This window comes from Haliaeetus albicilla, chromosome 18 (assembly GCF_947461875.1).
Source record: "Haliaeetus albicilla chromosome 18, bHalAlb1.1, whole genome shotgun sequence".
Lineage (NCBI taxonomy): Eukaryota > Metazoa > Chordata > Aves > Accipitriformes > Accipitridae > Haliaeetus > Haliaeetus albicilla.
In genome coordinates, this window is record NC_091500.1 from 23,968,087 (window position 1) to 23,988,019 (window position 19,933).

General features: G+C 34.8%; 1 protein-coding gene across 1 annotated transcript in view; it reads right to left on the reverse strand.

The window, feature by feature from the left end:
- Positions 1 to 3,349: 3,349 nt before the first annotated feature.
- The window catches only part of CSMD1 (CUB and Sushi multiple domains 1), a 1,233,014-nt gene continuing 1,216,430 nt past the window's right edge, over positions 3,350 to 19,933 (reverse strand). Inside the window, exons 66-70 of the mRNA XM_069805938.1 lie at positions 19,381 to 19,542; positions 18,229 to 18,341; positions 17,399 to 17,486; positions 10,861 to 10,993; positions 3,350 to 7,000 (exon numbers count right to left, since the gene is read on the reverse strand). Coding sequence (XP_069662039.1) covers positions 6,841 to 7,000; positions 10,861 to 10,993; positions 17,399 to 17,486; positions 18,229 to 18,341; positions 19,381 to 19,542 — 656 coding nt within the window. The 3' untranslated portion in view covers positions 3,350 to 6,840. The remainder of the gene's footprint in view (positions 7,001 to 10,860; positions 10,994 to 17,398; positions 17,487 to 18,228; positions 18,342 to 19,380; positions 19,543 to 19,933) is intronic.

The window sequence follows — 19,933 nt, forward strand, 5'->3', positions numbered from 1 at the left end:
CTCCAGGCTTCTGGCACTTACTTTAATTACCAGGACTGAATCAAAATTGCTACATGGTCAAGGGCTACTCAGATAATTTCCTCAGAACTACCAGGCACTAGTCCTGTGTTGTTTATGATTTTTTACAATGTTTATGTCTGTCAGTTGTTGCTTAAATCCTTCCTGTTTACAAATAGTCTGTCTAGTACTATGTAATCTCTAAATGCAGTAAATATCTAACATTACCTCTTTCCAGTTACAAAATCCAAGGTGAAAAATTCCAATAAGTAACTAATACTTACATTATTCTTGTTTGCTAACTCTGTCTCCATTCACTGCACTTAGTATTTCTTTACTCAAATTTCTTTCATTCCTCACATTCTTTAAAAAATTCCCTTATCATCCCAAGAACCAGCAGCTATGGATCTTTTTTTCTGATATCTTTAGTTTCCTTTAACAAATTTTTGTCTATAATCTTATTTGTATTGTTACCTGTATCCATCTTTTCAGCTGATGCTTATATTTTTCCAATCTTGAATTACTTAGAAAGTATTTCTAATGTTATTTACAATATCATTTCATTGCTAAGCCAGTCTCATGTCTGAACTGTTGATTTAAGGGGTCCTTAAGAGTTTTTACACTTCAGAAAATATTATTCTTGAAGAGACTTGAATCAGGCATTTGTTTGTTTGTTTGCATTTCTGTCTAATCTTTTCCTTCAAGCAAATTTTACTTGTGTTCTTTCACAGCATGGGTAAACTCAAACTTTTGGTACCCCAAGATACAAAGAGGTCTTTGGTTTCTATTTGACATTAATTTGCTGAGTTCAAAATTTATATCCTCAAAATCCTCCTCCAGCTGCTGTTTGACCTTCAATCCAATTAAAGTACCCGTGTTTCTTCCTGTCCAGATGACCAGACACATAAGTTTCTTCTTTGTGGCCAGTTACTCACATCATGGTTAAAAGGATTCTCAAACTAGGAATTCTCCCTACAGATTTTGCCTGCAAGGCATGATCCAAAAGGAATTATTGGAATTTTTTACTAGGTCTAATACTGCACTGCAAGGAGAAAGAGGTAATGATATTTTACCAGCACCTGCTTTCAACAACTGAGTGCTTGTAGCAATCTTCTTTATGATTAACAACCTGGTGTTTCTGCTTAGGCTAAAGAAGCTATCTGAACTCTCATCTTCCACATCTAATTTGACCACTCTAACCAGTACACTATTGGGTGGAAGAGGGAAAAGGAGCACTAACTATCCGTTGTGTTTTGGGGCTTCCTGGCAAAAAAAAAGAACTGATAGGACTAATCTGTCCAACTTTGAATGATTTCTTTTATGAATCCTAGTGGAAAGATTTATGTTCCTTAAGCCAAAAGTGAGACGCTTAAGCATTCCTCTTGCCTTAGTATTTCTTACTGATTAGTATAGCTAGCTCCACTCAGCTTGCTAGCTTCTGTGGACCTTACATGCAAATTCTTACCTCTCCCATCATTTCTTGATGGACCATAGACACACAACTTGATGCTGAAGCTTCTACCAAGCAACAAATGACCTGAAAGTTAAACACTGCAAAACTGAGCCCAAGTTCCCCTGTGGATTAGGCTCCAAGCATATTCACATTTCTATACATTTACTACATATGTCTGTAATCTAAAATAATTATAATTTTATATAAGCATACGTGTAACTGTTTAGAAGGAGGATCTTCTACTTCCTTATATCATATATAATCAAGTCCTGATAACTAATCACTAGGCATATGTCAGCCATTGTTAGATTTTTTTTATCTGCCTTAGTGAGGTCCAGACTACAATCCTGTGCTCTTTGGTGGAAACAATTTTGTGTTAGAAGACTGTCATTGACAAGGTTTTGAAACTGTAATACTGCTTTACTGTTCACCCTAAAAAAAAAAAAAAAAAAAAGCCTCTGGGATGGATCCCTAAAGCATTACTTTCTTTTTTCTTTTTGTGCATTAAACACACATGCTTAAAAGTAATTTATTCTACTTGTTTAAAGGCAGTATTCTGCAGAAGACCTCTTCCTCGTCCACTTTTGACCTCTGTTCTCTCAAGCATTGAGCCATTTGCATTCAAGCTCCTGTGGTCTTGAGTTAGTAATCATGCTAAAGCAGGTAGCAGTGTATTTAATGTAGTTTATCAGAGTTTGAAATTAAAAGCAGCTTTAAAAAAAAAGCATTTTCCATTTTGAGTAAATCACACCAATAGGTATGCTATCCCTTTGATACTGCGTATGACCTCACTGCTGCTACAGAGCTAGTAGATGCCCACTGAAAAACAAGTATTTTTGTTCTTTACAGATTCAACTGAGAGTGGCTCTTACATAACTGTATCCGCAACACACAGAAAATACTTATTTTCTATAAATGGTTTGTCTAGAATCTGAAATTAAATATACCATCAATAGACCATAAGGTGAAATAATTTTCAAAAGTTGGCACTGCAGTTTGGCAATAGTGAAAAGAACAACAGTTCACCTGTTTAGTGTATGTTAGACTACTGTTTGTGACAAGAGGTAAAAATCATGAGTCCCTGACAGATAATGCCTTGATATCTGCATTGATAGTATTAGTAATTATAGTTTATAGTTTACTGTCAGAAGGAAAATCAGATCATTCTGAGAGATGAGAACTTTTAACAACTGTCTATAAGATATCCTATTGCCAGAAGGACAGATTGTGAAGATGAGAAAGGAAGCAAGGACATGCACATATCTTAATTTTTTCTAAAAGTGAACCACAGTCATATACTACCACAGATTCCCAAAGGAATAATGGGTAGAATATTCTTGAAGCCTGACTCATTCTTTCTTAAGCTGTCAACAAGAAATCAAATACAAAATTTTTTAGATGAATACAGAGTAAAATAAATTTAAAAAAAATGTTTAGAATTTCACACCTTGATGCTGAAAACACTAATATATGTGGCTATCTTTATGTATGTAAGCATTTTCATTTCAGTAGAAGTATGTACGTCTAAGTGACTGCAGAACTAGCTCTCAGATGTTAGAATTGGAAATACCTCCGGCTCCATGTGATCCATCACTTCCACAGGTAGGATGCAGGCTTGTGGAAGAATAAACAGGTTATTTTTTATAAAACAACCAAATGATCTGGCAGCCTAAGTCCCATTTTAAAATCTTAATAAGTGTAAGATAACAGGAGGTAGATCCCATCTCACTAGACAGCACCTGAAAATTTTTGCCAAGTTACATAATGTTTGGGAACTTAAAATGACAAGATTAAGATTCTACTGAGCAACCCAATGTAATGAAAAATCAGTATCTGAGATTTAAAAGCATAAAAGTAAGTAGAAGGAAAAAAGTTCATAAGAATAGGTCACACAAAAGCTGAAAATCTAAAATTAAATATTTAATTAGAACTCTGATTTTGCTTTCAAGGTAGGTGGCATTCCACAGGCTATATTACAATCTTTGATAGTTTGGTTTTTTGTTTTTTGTTGGTTTTTTTTTTTTTTTTCCCAAAGAGAATACTGTTTATTTTTAACAGGCCACTTTAATATTAATACATGTGTAATAGGATCAGAACTGAAAATCAGCTAAAGATGGTAAATTTTACATTATTGGGAAAATTACAATTTTTTGTATTGTAAAAACATTTATTTTTAACAATTTACCTACATTAATCAAAAAAGTACAGCATATTTAATAATTTTACAAATTCTTCATAAAAAATATATCTCTGTACAAAAAGTTCTTTTGCACCTACTTCATGTCACAGCAGCATGTAGTGAAATGGCAGAATGAAATACTGGGAATGAAAATTAGATTGACTTGATCATAATGCCAGCGTTCTTCCCCACCCCCACCCCCCACCCTCCCATCTTTTTTTTTTTTTTTTTAATAACAGCTTTTCTTTGTTTACAAAATATTTTACACAAGAAAAAAAATTATTGCAGCTAGCCTGGAGAAAGGCAAGATGTGTGATACAAGCAGCAGTTTTTAACAGCTTTGAAGCACATAACCTGTTTTTTAAAAAAAATATATAGCATGTATTATTAGCCCGTCATAATGATCTGGTCAACACTGGGGGTAAAGTCTTCTGCATATATCTCAGAAAGCAGACTTCCTGGCTGCCATTACCTGGCCACTGCACAATATTTTAAGAGTCTTATTCTGAAGAAGCACCATATGTAAGTGCATGCATACACAGCCCTCTGTAAAATAACTTCAGGAGAAAGAGATCCAACCTGAACAGAAGACTCAAACATAGCGGAGAAGGAGAGGCATTTGAAGGATGTGGATAGAACTGATAAAACTACGACAGCTTTCTTTTACTTGTGTTCCAGTCTGAAGTCCTGTTTAATCAATACTCCAAACAAACATCTTAGGATAATTTGTCAGTTGTGCCCCAATTTTGAGTGTCCCTGATCAAAGAACACTCACTCAGGATAAACGCTCCTTACATAAGCTCCCCAAAATGAGCCACTGGCTAAAGAAGTCACAGGATCTGGGCTCTCTAACACAAAAGATCACATAATTTAACTGTTCTCTTTTCTGGGACCTTTCCTCCAACACATTCCTCGGTGGTCATAGTGAGACAGGTCACTGAAGAATACACTGTAAGGGCAGGAGTAGAAAACATCGACAACAGCTCCTTAGCTCGTTTTCAATACTCCGATTTTTTTCTGCCATTGCCACTACAGAAAGCCTTCCAAAGCAGTAATGTCAATTTTGAACACCTGTCAAAAACTTTAATCACACAACAGCTTCCCTCCCTGGCCCGCTGTTCCTAGGGAAGCTCTTCATCTGCAGAGCAACTTCCTCTATGTGGGGGAGGATCAGGACAACAACTTTGATCTGATGACTTTGTTCTTTCTCAGGAAATGTGAAGGGCTCTGAGATGTGACAGATAAATGAAACTTACTGCACAAAAACCTCAGGAATAAACAAAAAAGAAAGCCAAAAACTACTAACAAAATGAACAAGAAACTGACTGGAAAGGATTATTTATTAAATTTTCTTCAGAGTTTCTTGCTCATATGAAGAATATAACAGCTGGAGGCCCTACAATACTGTATTATATTGCTGGTATTTTTCATCTAACAGATGTAGATTTGTTAAGCTGACCAAGGGTTACCTTTGAAATTTTCTTTGCGTTCTGCAACATTAGCTGAAAAAACCATTAATGGGTTTACATTACCTTTTTGTTTTGTGTATAACAGCCAGACCTACACACAGATGGACTTCAGAAACATTTTTCTACAGTTTTTGATTGCAACTGGACATTAGGACAGTTTGAAATTCAGCAAACTAAAACAAAACAACAACAACAACAAAAACCAAGCCTGAATTTTAAAGAAAAACAAAGCAACTTTCCTAGTTTCTGAGCTCAACGTGTATGACTAAAATCAGATTTTGCTTCATTATTTCCTGTAATTTCCTAATTTTAAAATTCAATTTAATCTGCCCAATGGCATCTTTTGTTTGTTTGTTTGTTTTCATTCAATAAAACCTCTAATTCTAAGCAAATGTTAATGATTTACTCAACCATTCATATTTACAAATATCGACCTTCCTCTGTCAAACTGTGTAAGTACAAAAGCAGTAAGCAGTGTGTTTAAAAAATCTGAAAAGAAACAGAAAGCAAAGATAGTTGAATATTTCTATTTGTTCAAAATAGAAACTGAATGACAGCTTGTTATAGACAATTTGCACTGGGTTTACATATGCTACTGTAATGTGTTTTAGTTCCATGTAACATCAGAAAATGATGTCATATTACAGGAAAAAATGGAAAAAAATGCAAAAGGGAAGACTGTATTATGAGCACAGGCTCACAGGCTTTTTATGAGCTATCTAAAATAAATTACTATTCACATTTGTACATGGCAAGCAGCAGTAGCTGCTAACCCCCCTGCTGTTAAATAGTATGATACTGACAATGGTGATTGATGACTGATTTCAGAAGAAAACAATACTGGCAATGAAAGTTTCTTGGGAATGGGCTCTTGCTCTGGCTGAAAGTCTCCAGTGACTTGTAATCACATTTACAATAAAATTTAGTCAAGAATTGACAAAAGAAATATTGTCCTCTATCGCACAAGATTTTAACTGGTGCTAAGCATGGGGCTCATAATTTAATATTCCAAGTAAATTTATTGTGGAATGTTTTGCTTGGCAAAGAGTGAGTGAATGTCTATATACAATGGAAAGTGTGTAGAAACCCTGTATATTTTTACCAGTATCTTACTCAGTCATCCATAACACTCTAGTGCAAAAAAATTGTGCATTAACATTTTGCAATATAACGGCTGATTGGGAAATTGGTAAACTGCCCTATGTATGAGATACACTGTACGTTTCTTTAATTTTAGCAAGATTTCAATGGTAAAGCATTTGCAGGTGTATGCAATCTCAAGGAAGGTTGTCTTCTCCTTCAAGAGAGCTTTATTTCTTCAGAATATTCCCGGGGATAATCTGTGGTGCTATCACTTGTCACAGTACTCAAAGGATTTATCCAAGTGCCCAGAAGAATGCATTGAAAGGCATCCAGCCACATACAAATATGAAAGTCTGAGGCATTAAATATGACAAATTGGCATGACTCGGCAGTCTTCCTTAAAGTGTGCCTTGATTTGAAGCAGATGCAGCCAGGCATTTTGATCCATCTTAAAGAGATGAAAAAATATTCTTTGTCTGATCCCCAGAAGACTGACACGTTTTTACCAGAAAATTTAGCTGCATGTAGGCTGACAGAAGATGTTAAAGATTACAGCAGCAAAGCCAAGAGAAGAAGGGAAACTGGTATATGGCACCAAAGGAATTACTGCTTGTCCATCAGAGGTATGGCTATGAATCAGTCATATTGGGCACTGAAGGCTATACCACTGTACAAACTGTGTTCAGAGTCGTATCAAACCTCACAGCCTTTGCCTCTGTGGGTTTTAAGTTTGTGTCATACATGGGATTTTCAAATGAAGCCTGTCCATTACTGTTTTCATGTCCAGCATACCCATTGTACTGTACTTTTGGTCTTGTTCTGGGAAAAAAAGACAGGAAATTATCATTAGTAACCCTTAAAAAGAAACTTTCTATAATTATTGCAAGTTTTATCTGTAATATTTCCATCCTGTCTACACAAGCTTCACGACTCTGTCTAAAAGTGATAAAAGGAGACCCATAAAAGATGTTGCAGGGACTTAAAATGTAAGAGGAATCTGTCTGGAAGTTACTTTGCATAGCATGAAGAAAGAAAATGAATTCCTAATGGGCAAACTGATGCTACAAAGCACTCAGACAATGAAGGGAAAATATAGGTATGCATTTTCCATTATAAAAATGTCAAAAGAATGACAATTTCATAGCTGCTTGTTAGTGCCAAAATTGGCAGCCAAAAGTAAAGCAACATACAACAAAAGTACAAAGAAAAATCAAGCTGGAACTGATAAAGTTTATAAAATTTTCTGTCAGTAGTAACAATTGTGATATTTTCTGATGACATTTTCAGTTTTAGATTGCTAGTCTAACCATAAAAGAATCCTTACACAGAGTGGAAACACTTATACCAGCTTTACTAAATTAACAACTTACCAATTTACAAATACATATCCTTGCCTTTCTAAAGTATTGATATTAAAATCAAAAATACAGTAACATCTTTAATTGGTGAATTTAATTTGATCATCATCAAGCAGATTCTAACCGACTTCCCTGGAAATTTCAGATTTTACCCACACTAATTTTTACAGTATACCTAGGAAGGCACGTGGACCATCTGTGCAAATGTTCTGATGAAGATCAATACAAATTGTCAATTTAAAAGACTTGAATGGAGTAGATGACTAGGTGTACATAGAAAGATGAGAGTGAGTGGCTCCTAATTAATCCTTTTGATAGCATGTTGGGTTTTAGATGAGATAAACACCCACAGACTTTATTGACTTAGATGTTTTTGAGCAGAGGTAGAGGGAACAGTTCAGTATTTGCTGCTATCAGCTTTTATTACCATTCCAGAGCAGGAAGTTAGCGTTGCACCATTGAAGTGCCGTAACACGTCTCCTGGGTACTCCTAAATCTAAGTCAGTGCAAAGTCAGCCAGCGTAGCTTAAATCAGGCAACTCTTACACTGACATAGCAAGTGTTCAGAATATGTTGCACTGCTAGTGGTAGTAACCTTCATATAAGGGTCAGTAATTTCAGTTATTCCAGATAGGTCTGCCATAGCATGCCTGTTTACCTCCATAAACACTTCCAGCAATAAACACTACTAAATACCTTGACAGAGATTTTACATCTCCAAACATATGTAATCAGATTGATCAAATCCTAAGTAATATTCACATCAGTTTTGACATTTCAATATCAAAGGATACAAAGAATTGTCTTTCAGTATAGTATCTGTCTTTCAGAATGAATTTATCTTTCAGTAACCACTCTTCTATTTTGTACAGTGTTTTGCCACCATGAAGAACATATCAAAACTTTAAGGATATTCACATTATTATACAAAGCTCTGTTAGAACATACTAAGCCAATAATTAAATGAAAAATAAACCAGAATTGTGCAGACTTTCTGATATATCCAGTAAAATGATATCCTATTATATTATATTTTACTACTTTAACCTTAAATCTCTTAGCATCTAGAAGTGTCTAAACAAATACATAAAGGAGGTTCAGTATATCATTTTATACATGTAATTAAAATAGGGCAAGAAAGTCAATGAAGGAGTGCAAAATGTAGATGCTTGGTGCTGAATAAACGTAAAACAATTTAGAAAAAGAATCTCATGATAAAACTTCAGAAAAGGGTCCTTGAAAATCAAACTCTTTTTTAGGAAATTATTCTGGTTTAGATAGCAGATAGGGAAAACTATCACTGGACAGATGTCAGTAATGGAAATTGACAACCTACAAATAAATATGTCAATATTTTCATTTTAGAAGTAACAAAATATGATTAGAAATCTTAACTAGGAGCTTCCCTAAGTGTAAGTAATTAAATATATTTTAATTTTGTTCAGAAAGACTGAGATGCTCTCTTCATTCCTGAAGCAATCCCTGTCTGTCAGATGAAAGGTACAGAAAATGTGCAAAAAAGGTTTAACAATCTTGGTTCTAATTAGATTATATTAATCTGACATAAGCACAGCAGAAACATCCATAAAATTGTCCCCTAAGAAGACCTTCAAATTCTCTGATATAAACAGTCTCTAGGGGCATAACTACTATTGCATCATTGTGGAAATTTCATGTTGTTATTCTGGTCTTTAAGGTAATTTCAAGAAAGTCCCTTCAGAAGTCGCAGATTCTGTTCTCTTTCCTTTGGAACATCCTTTGTTTTGAAGAGAATAAAGGTGACCTAAAATTACTTTACATCAGTAACCTGTCATTTTCTGATGACAATATGACACTGATAACCCCTCTAAAAACTGTGGTTTAATGGAAGGAATTGTTTGAAAATATAAAAAAGGAAGAATATTCTTTGAAAGTTGAAGTTATGAGTAACATCTCCTTTTTCAAGTAGCTAACACATTTAAATTAGATAAAGGTAGACAGACCTGCAATGCTGCACCAGCAGTACCATAAACATTGGGATTACAGCTGCTCGCCTGAAGACTAAGTTTTATCTCTCTTAAATACACATATATTTCTACTAATAGAAAACTGAATCTCCGCTGCTCATGTAGGACCTAACAAAGTTCATACAATAAACCACAAAATGTACCCCTATGTCACAATACAGTTTTATTAAATTTTTCTTAGAGTTTGCCTCCTCTTTCTAAGAGCAAAGTGACAGCAATGTTCCCTTTACATTCCAGCTCTTCGCTCAATCTGAATGCCTGTGCTTTCATGCTGCTGTTTAGGCTCCCCCCATTGCAGAACAGGAGCTATCTGAGAATGCAGACCTGTAGGCATCAGAAAGGCATTTTACAATAACATGTTCTGAGACAGAGTTCACAGCTCTTCCTGAGCAGTTTTTTTAACAAAAGGCTATATTACATTTCAAGACATGTATCATTTTAACTGGAGTTCACAAGTTCAAGCCCCACTGCAATTTCTTTTTCCCAAATCTAATGCTGAGGTAGGTAGACAGTCCAGTCCATCATAGGGCAGCGGTGGACTTCAGTTTGTCTACGTGATTTCTTATGATCACAAAATACTCTTGGTATCATGATTATAAAACAAAAGTTTAAAAAGTATGTTATTAAAAATCAGCATTTCTGTTAAACACCGTTTTGCAAACTGCAGATAACACAAGGAGCTCAGAGAGTATTGTAGCTGAATACAAAAAAGTAAGAATTGTTCCAGAAAGCTCTAGCCAGACAGCGCTCAGAATGAGCAAATGTTCAAAAGATAAATAGGTATCAGCTTTTAAAACAAATTTCAGACAAGCTGGTTGGATTTATTTTATTATCTAATGACATATAAAATTTTCATATGAGCTGAAGTGATGCCAATTCTAGTAGTATCCACTAGCTTATTCAGCATGTACTGTAAGTAGTCTCATTATGGGCTGTTCCCTCATGAGATTTATGGATTTTTCAGCTTGTATAATTAATACTCATAAGCATTTTGAAAGAAGCAGCATACATTCAATTTAATAAAGCATTAAAATGAAAAAAATAAAACATGTGACCTGAGATTTCAATCTGATTCAGCCTAATGAACCAAGAAGGTTGATAGGTCTTAGTGCCTTTAACACAGTGACTCATTTTTCTAATTGTTCACCATTAAGAACTTCCCTGCACTGAACCCCTTCGTGGGAATAATTGGAACTATTTGTCTTTCTAGAGTAAAGATATTCTTGAAAGCTTTAGCATTGTGTTCTCTAGTTACATTTAACTATCAAGCTTAAAACAAAAAGCTTAAGAAGTTACTGAATAACATTTACAATACCTGTGTTTGTAGAGGTAAAATGCAAACCCTGATAATATTAGAGCAAAGAATGGTACCAGGATGGCAGCTGCAACGGAACTGCTGTTTGTACCGTAGTAGTGATTTGAAAGGTCTGTGTCTGCACTTAAAGGACCTGAAAAGAAACAAAAAGGGCAGAAATAAATTTCCCGGGTTTTCTATCTCACACTTCTCTTTTTATTCAAGAATGAATGAAAACGGTGTCTTGATAAAATAATTCTATTTAAAAACATGAAATAAATAGCATGCAGTATCATAGTATAAATCTTGTTAATACCACTTAATAATGTATCAATAACTATCCAACTTATTTGAAAACTGTATTCAGCAAGTAAAATAATTATGAAGTACACCTCTCATGAGTCACTTATTTAATAAAGTTAAGCCATATACCTTCTGCAAAAAAAAATTATTAAAACTGCAAAAACTATGCTATGCCTGCAGTCTTAATATTCAGCTTAAAAACAACAAGCAATGTGAGACCACAACAAACATGGAATAGGAAGGGAAAACTGAGGTAACTGCAATAAACCCCAATGGTTCTGTTCGGCTCAACAGCACTCCTGAGTGTGTGCACCTATGTGCGTGTCAGGGCTGCTTTACAACCCCTCTTAGAGGTGATGTAGAGCCTCTGGCAGTGGCAGGTGTGTTTACACCGGGATAAAACTGAGGTGCAGAGAATGCAAAGGCAGTCACCTGGGGCACAGCCTCACTGGGTTCCTGTTGGGGACAAGCAGATAACCCGGACTGTAAGGCATTTTGCAGAACCCATTCTTCCATCGGTATAAAGAAAGACATTGTTAAATTGCTTAAATAGGTGGCCAACTTGACAATTCAAATTATGAAGGATTAAAAATAATTTTATAGTGAAAAATACAGAAAATTTTTATAGGAAGAAAAACATATTTTAAGAGCCAACTCCATGTTGCCAGTTTGAACTCACAGCTCTTCAGAGAGCAATATATAGATTCTATCCAAGGAAGAGAGGCCAGGACAGAGGGAAAGCACAGCAAGGATGGGGCTGCGACAGATATCCAGGCTTGCTATTCTGGGATATTTTTCCTGATGCTAGTAAAGAAGAATAGGAGACATTGGTGTTTACCACTCCGAAATGTTCCAACCCACCAGTACACACTGTCTCAAACGACACGACTCCCTCATTGATGGCAAGTATCAATCAGTCTTTTTAGGACTCCAGCACAGACCAGTTACATAGCAGTGACACAGCCATTGCCCTGCTTTCAGCAGTCTACTAAAATCTAAGTTGCAAAACTGAGAAAGAAGCAAACAATCTCCTATGGTTTCTTGCAGTTCAAGCTCAATGTGAAAGAGGAATGAGGTAACTTTTTGTTCTGTTAGATATTTTTAAAACCTAGATGTTTCAATTGCTAATATTGTAATACATTTTGTGCAATTCATTATACAAAATGTATTAAATCCTAGGAAGTAATCAAGTTCCCTTTAAAGCTAAGACAGCCCTCCTAGGATTTTCAGAATTGCCAGATTTGATCACTAAACATGACAAAATACTGTACTTCAATGTTTTTCACTGCCTTAATTTTCTGTCACATTTCAGACTTCTGTATATTTCTCTGCAGAACTGGTGAAAGCAAACCTTTTCAAATTAATAACCCTACTGCTGCAGTAGTTGGGATCATGTTATGAGCTTTATCACACTGTGGAGTATCTTAATTAACATTGAACTATTTTAGAGTAGAACCAGTGTATTCTAAAAATCTTTGAACTTTAGTAATCCAATATTTGTCCCAACACTCAAGGTGTGGAAGGCCTGTTGGCATAGTGTTATGTATTTGCATTGTATTGCATATATGCTGGACGTTCTCCAATCAGTCTAAATTAAAGACAGATAGAATCAAGTAGTTACCGCAGTTAAGAAAAGTTTAAGAGATGTTAATAAAAATACTCCCTTGAATTTTTTATTAAAGAAGTAATAGAAGTTGAAAAAACTGCATGCAGTTATCACTGTCTTCTTCCTTTAGTATCACAATCCCCAGCTCTTCTTCCAATTATTTGGAGTAATTAATAAAAAACAAAGTAATGATCAAATTCATTGTAGTCAGCTTATATCAGCAAAACCCCTGGAATTCATATTCTAACTCTTACTTAAAATTCTAACCAAGTACTGAAACAGCCAGAAATATGTATGATCAAGGAACTCTTAATTTATATCTCAAATCTATTACCATGGCATATACGATAGAAACATTTTAATGGATAAGTAGCAGAAAAATTATAAAACATCTAATCAGAATTCAGCTAAAAGAAAACAGTAGTTTGAAATTCATAATAAGCAATTTTTGGTACGAAGTTTTGGTATGGAATTTTTAAAAAATTTAAATACAAATTTTTTTTGTGTAACAACATTTAAAACTAGGCACAAACTTACATTTAGATAATTTATTTTTAAGTTATCTCTGTTTGATAACTGACTCACATTTAATAGTTAGTACTCAAAACTCCTATTGGAGGTAATTGAATATTCTATCTCTCTACAGTTTTCAAAGTACCACATTTAGTGTAACCAAGCTTGAAATTTTTAACTGAGGTTTACAACCTTTAATTGGCATTGGAGAAGTGTTGACCAGGTTCAGACTGTGCATTGGGTGTACTTTTCATTATGGAAGATAAACTTTGCTGCAATTCTGGAAAATTTGAATTTTATTCATGTATGAGACTCAATATTTCAACACAGTCTGGTCTACTTATTACAATCATTTTCACAGCTGTTTGTGATTAAACATATCCTGTTGTAAACTTTGTATTTCTTCTGACAGCATTATCATGATGAGAAATGGGAAAGCCTATTGTACTGCTCTAATTTAGGTATTGATTGCTACCACAGCTAAAACCAGAAAAATGGAAATATCTGCATGCTAATAGGAAAAAAAAAAAAAAAAAAAAGAATGCAAAAGATAGTTTGGTTTACTTTTAATTTAAAAAGCCATACTTTGTCAGTGGGAAACGCTATTTAATAGAGGGGTATTCAGTAAGATAATAAAAGTTTTTAAAGATTTCACAGAATAACAGGGGTTTCTTTAGCCTCCAAAACCAGCAGCAGTCAGATGAAGTTCAAATTCTGATAATACACAGTGAAGAAATTATTGCACAAGCTGTGTACTTCTACCCTTTAGACAGTTACTGAGCTCTCTCCATACATACTAAAAATAATACTTTTTGTAAGAAAATATTCATTAGGAGCGCTTCGTTATTGTTGTTTGGAGCCTTCAAATGCATTTTCCCTCTAACCCCTAGCCCAGGGTTTCAACTGCCTGGCATTGGTACAGCATGGCTCACTTTTACTAAAAGAACTGCTGCTGAAGTGGGAGAAGTGTGACAGTGAAAGCCATGCAAGATATGAAAAGTAGAATTACAGGGAGAAGAGTAACTTCTGAGACAAGGACGGTTAGCAGCTCAAGGATTTAAGAGAAAAAATACCAACATGGAAAGCAAGTCAGCAGCTTCCAAGGAGCAACAGAGGCTGGACCTTCTTCACCTGACCACTAACTGCTGGATAGCAGAGACTCTTTGGGGTACCTCATTGGGTATTGATATATAGCCTCATAGCTCCTTAGTTCTAGCTATCTATTTGTGTATTAGCTAATGCACAACTGTTTTGTACTCTGAAGCTGTGAGTATCCTGTTTAGACGTAGAGTTTCATTGTGAATTATGAAAATTGTGCAAAATGATCTGGAGAAGAAGGAGGTCACCTTTATAGAGTGAAATTTAAAATTCACACGTCTCAAGATGTTCAACACTTTTAAGAGCTGATCAATTTCAAGAAATGTACATGTATTTCACAGTCATTGATCTAATATATCACAGACAGATTAATTATTCATATTTCATATTCTTGTCTATATTTGTTATCTTAATCTAGACAAGCTAAAAAAGTATTTTGAAGAAAAAAAAAAAAAGGAAAGAGAAGTGGGTCATTGTATTTCCACAGAGGAAATGAGTACAGGAAAATAATCATTTGGTGAAGTAAGTTTCTTTCCTCACAAAGCCACCTTTTCATACAATTTTAAAGGACAGTCCGGACTGGAATGAACAAGGCCAAGATTTTAGAATAAACATCTTCTAGAACTGTAGTGGTGAGGCACAGGCACTCAGCAATTACAGAAACTGAACCTAGCCGCAGACTTGTGGCCTTTAGAGACCAAGTTATTAAAATATAACAAACAAAAAGCCCCCAGAAACGAGTGATTACTTGGCAAAGGAGGTTAAATGATTTGGTGTCACAAGTTGGGCCCCTTAAGCAGGCTCAGATACAGTTCTGATTCTTTTGGCAGACTGATAACAGAGATCTCTTTGCCCTTTGGGTTATTCTCTAAGGCTACAAGCAAACAGAATTGCTTCTGAAAGAGGATAAAAAGTACTTGGAAACAAAAGTTCTTTCTGTTTTTTTGTCATTAAGTTCCAAGACTGGCCATATCCACTGAGCCTGGTCTTTCTCTAGTAGCGTGTGATAGGGAATTCTTCATCAAATAGATTGGTCTTTCACACTTAACCAAGTATTTCTCAGTAAATCCTGTTCTTTGAAGTATGCTTGCAGGTGAAGAATTTCATATTACATTATGTATGCACCAGTGCATGCATAGTTTATGCATACTTCTGGCTTAGTGTAAAGGCAGCAAATAATTTAACATCCTGAAGAAACAGAAATATGTTAAGTCTTCAGCTGGAGGACATATGAGATCATTACCTCAGCAGAATATTCATGAACAGAATAGATTTAACAACCAAAGAAAGTTATCCTTGAATATGAGAGAGTATGGACAAATATTATGACCTGTGTTGGCTGGAAATTTGCTGTTTCCTTTTAGCTGTAGGTCCTTCAATAGAGAACAAGCAACCTATAGAAAATCAGTGTCTATTTAGCAATCATATAAAGAAATATTCTAAAAGAGACAGTATCTGCATTTGTAGCAAGCTCTCCGCTGGGATGTCAAAGCTGAAGACGAGAGGCCCTCAGCCTAGGAATGCATGTGTAACTTGGACACTTCAGCTCCTTACTAGCCTTAGGAACATACAAACTGAGCTCCCATATTGCAGCTCTAAACAGTGATACGGACAATGTTTTCCACTACCATAGAATACATCCGCTGGAGAATGCTGTAACTGCTGAATTGTCATTCTGCTTGTTCTTCATTTACCTCCATGAGTTATTAATTTCACTGCTAAAACACATGGATCCAAACATTTATATAGGTAGATGGCAAACCATGGATATCTTTTTTGGCCTGGCTTAAGAAAAAAAACCCACAAACACACACTCCCCAGACAAAACGAACAAACCATACTCTCACTGTTTTGAGGTATCAAAGGCTGCTAAACAAGACAGATGTTTGAACAAATCTTGATGCTCTGCTTTTACAGTGTGCTTGTAAAAATCAGAAATAAAAAGCAGCTTAGATATTACAGTGATAAGGATTACATGAAAGTACAGGCAGACAAATAATCTGTCCCACAGACGAGTTCGCTCTGAAGACTGAAATTGTATTTGGCTTCAGTAATTGGCAGTTCTTAGACTGAGATTCTGAAGAGTAAGGTTTCCACCCCTTGTGACTAAACATATATAGCAATTTGAGAGGTGGCCAAGAGGAGCAAATCCACAGCAGAACTGCTATTACAGCAGTTAATAGAGCACAGAAATACAAGGGAGATTTGGCAGAACTTTAAAGGGCATTGGGTACAGCACCAATGAAGTTAATGGAACCAAGGCAATTTATAAAATGCAGATACAGTCTGCTATAGATACATTGGCTAGGCTGTCTCCTCCTCCTAGCCCAGTACTTTGCTGTATATATACCGTGCTTTGACCACTCTGCAGTAGTTCCAGGATCAGGAAATGCAGATGTCTACACTTGGTATTTGCCCAAACTATTTTATGAGTAAATATTTTATGAATAAATGTTTTATTAGTTTTTATGACAAAATTATTTTATGAGTAAAATAATGTTTTTCACCAGCCACTGGAGCACTTCAGTCCCTAAATGTAATATATACCTCAATCACTCATTTAATATTTTTGACAGCAAAGTAGAATTCTATCTAAATACATACATATTCTGAAAAAGTTCACCAGCAACAAGCACTCTCCAAATGACACTATTAAAATCAGTTGATTCTGTGCTTTTAATGTCCTATATGATTCTGACTGCAATTTATACATTTGAGCAGAAAATGTCTTTCACTGCATGACACCCCTGTTACTTTCAAAAAGACATTCGCAGTTGCAATGGCATTCTATTAAGAGCATCCTGTAGTCATCTCATTAGGTTGGTATACTAGAGAACATGAGATAGTAACATGTTAAGCAGAGTTAAATTGGGATTTGAACTGTATATTTGAAATATGCATATTTCACTATATTTTTTATAATAACAATGGTATGAAATAAACATGCTTAATTCAGCTACATAGCCAAGTCATTTGTTGAATTCACTCTTGCAAGACCCAAAAAGATTATATATATTAGAGCTTTATGAATGCATTTACCTTGTCTTTGGAGCATAAATTTTCCAAAGTCTTTTCCATGTATATCACCTTGATAAGTAAAAACCCCTCTTTGAAGCCCTGAGGATACCTAGAACATGTTGAAACAGAAAAAAGATTTCTGAAACAAATAAATAAGAATGTTTAGCCATTTATTTTTCTGACTTACAGTAGCTATATGGAGCCCAAATTTTCACTTTTATTCTTTAAAATATTAGTGAACTCTCTATGCTTATACAATAGTTATCATTTTAAGTTTGCAAAAGTATTAAACAAAGTTTTGAAAGAACACCTGGAATGACTTTAAAATATCTGATATATATTGCTGGGTTTTAAAATTCTTCAACTGCCATACACATAATTGAATTAGCATACAGATATAGAAGTCCACTGCATTACCAGATTTTAAATTATATTCCAGAGAAAGCATCATGAGGCACAAAGGAGAACTGCAAAGAGTAAAATAACTCTCTTTTTCTTCCAGATTAAATGTAAATTTATTACAGTGAACTATTTACCAAACCAAAAAAGGACAATATTTCTAAACGTAAAATTCCCACTCTCATCTAAGAAAACAAGGTAAAAACATGGCAAAATATGCTGATTCACTCCACTTTCCCCTTAGTAAACCAAAAATGCTAATGGGATTGTGGCAGATGGAAGTTTGTATACATATTTTTAAAAAGAAAAATAACGTGTTCTCTACACTGACATCTAGAGTGCTGTATTCCATACTTGTAATATAAAAAGTTGGATAGAGTTATATAGGAAATCACAAATTACTTCAAAATTTAAACTCAGCACGCTTTATCCATAGCAGTCTGGTTACTTACATAACCGTCTAGAGCCCAGTTGTCATTTTCAAACTTGCTTACAAAAATGTCACTAGATCCTTTAATCTGAAAAACTTTCAAGAGCAAATGGGCTTCTTCTTTCTTGTAAACACCTATTAACATTAAAGAGGTAACACATGCCTTTTAAACAATTCTTCAACCAGTTTGTTCAAATATCCTTTCAAAGCTAAGTACATTGCTTTAGAACTAAAAGATTTTGTAGAAAACATTCTGTAATAACAGAATTTTATAACCTGGAAATAACAAGATTTAAAGTGCTGTAATAGCAGGATCTTATTTTATTGATCTTTTGCCCACATCATATTTGATAACAGGATGCAAAGATGGTTTTGTACTGTTTAATTTCATTCATAGATGGGCAAGAATATTTGTCTTTTTATACAGTATTTCAATAATTCTGAATACAGATAGAATTCGTTGCCTGAAATCTCCTTGAACTGGAAAAAAATGGGTTTTACTCACATCACAACAGTATATTGCTATAGTAAATATCAATAGTGCAGTGAAGGAAAATTTGCTATTTGGCAGCCAACTACTGAAATTCTCTCTGAACTCTTGACTTTAAAAGGTACTGAGAGCTGGTAATGCTCTTTTCAAATATAACTGTGATCAGAGGCTAAATCAGAACTTCAGTCAGATTTGCAGAAAGGAATGCACAATGTTGATTAAAAGGTATGCATACTTTACTAAGTTATTTAATTATCTGTGCCTATTCTATGTTATGCCATTATCAAGACTATATTGTTTTAAAGCAGATATTAATCACTATTGAATAATGGAGCTTTTCAATGGTACAGTTCTTAAAATGCCTATATACACTTCGTCTGCCACTTCAATATTACCTGTGAGTTCAACATATCAATACTATCCATCAACCTGAGATGAAAAAACCCTACCTCAGTACTTCTTTGAAATGTAAGGGGGAAAATAGATGGGTGACTGCATATAAATTGACTGAAATCTGTGCAGACCATTACATTACGACTTTTTCTTTTGCAAGATAAGCAGAAAAAGATTTTTAGTGAAAACATAAAGTTTTTGTTTCATTTTGTATTTGGCAGAAAATACAACAAAACTAAACAGATGAAAAAAATTAAAAGAACAGTTTTTTAACACCAAATTCGAACCTACCTGATAGTTTGAGTTGTATGTTGGATGCCTCAATGAATGTGGCATTCACTTTGCTGCTTGTAGTATTGAACCAATCAACAGTCAGAGTAGCAGGCTGTCTTTTTCCTAAATATTCATAAAACCCTTTCCACAGTGAATTTATAAAAAACACATCTGAGGGAACTAAATAAAAGCAGGCAAAAAAGAAACAAAGAAAGGAGTAAACTACAACAAAGTAGCAATCTTTCTAGCCATACTTACATTCTTCATTTTTTCTGTTACAGCATCGATCTACTGTTCTAAGGAGGTATTATAGTAAAAATATTACAACAGTAAAGACAACATATCTAATGACCTTTCCACACAATTGCCTATAATATACGACACCTCTCCATTACAATGTATGTTCTTAAATAACCTCACACTTCATAGCTTGTGTGCTCCAGTGAATGCCCTCAAGACTGAAAAATAATGGTCTCTTCCCCTAAAGCCCTGTAGCTTTAAGGTATGATGAAAAAAAGGAGAATAATATTCTGAAGTCAGGGATTCCTGGAAGGAGATACTGTCTTACGCC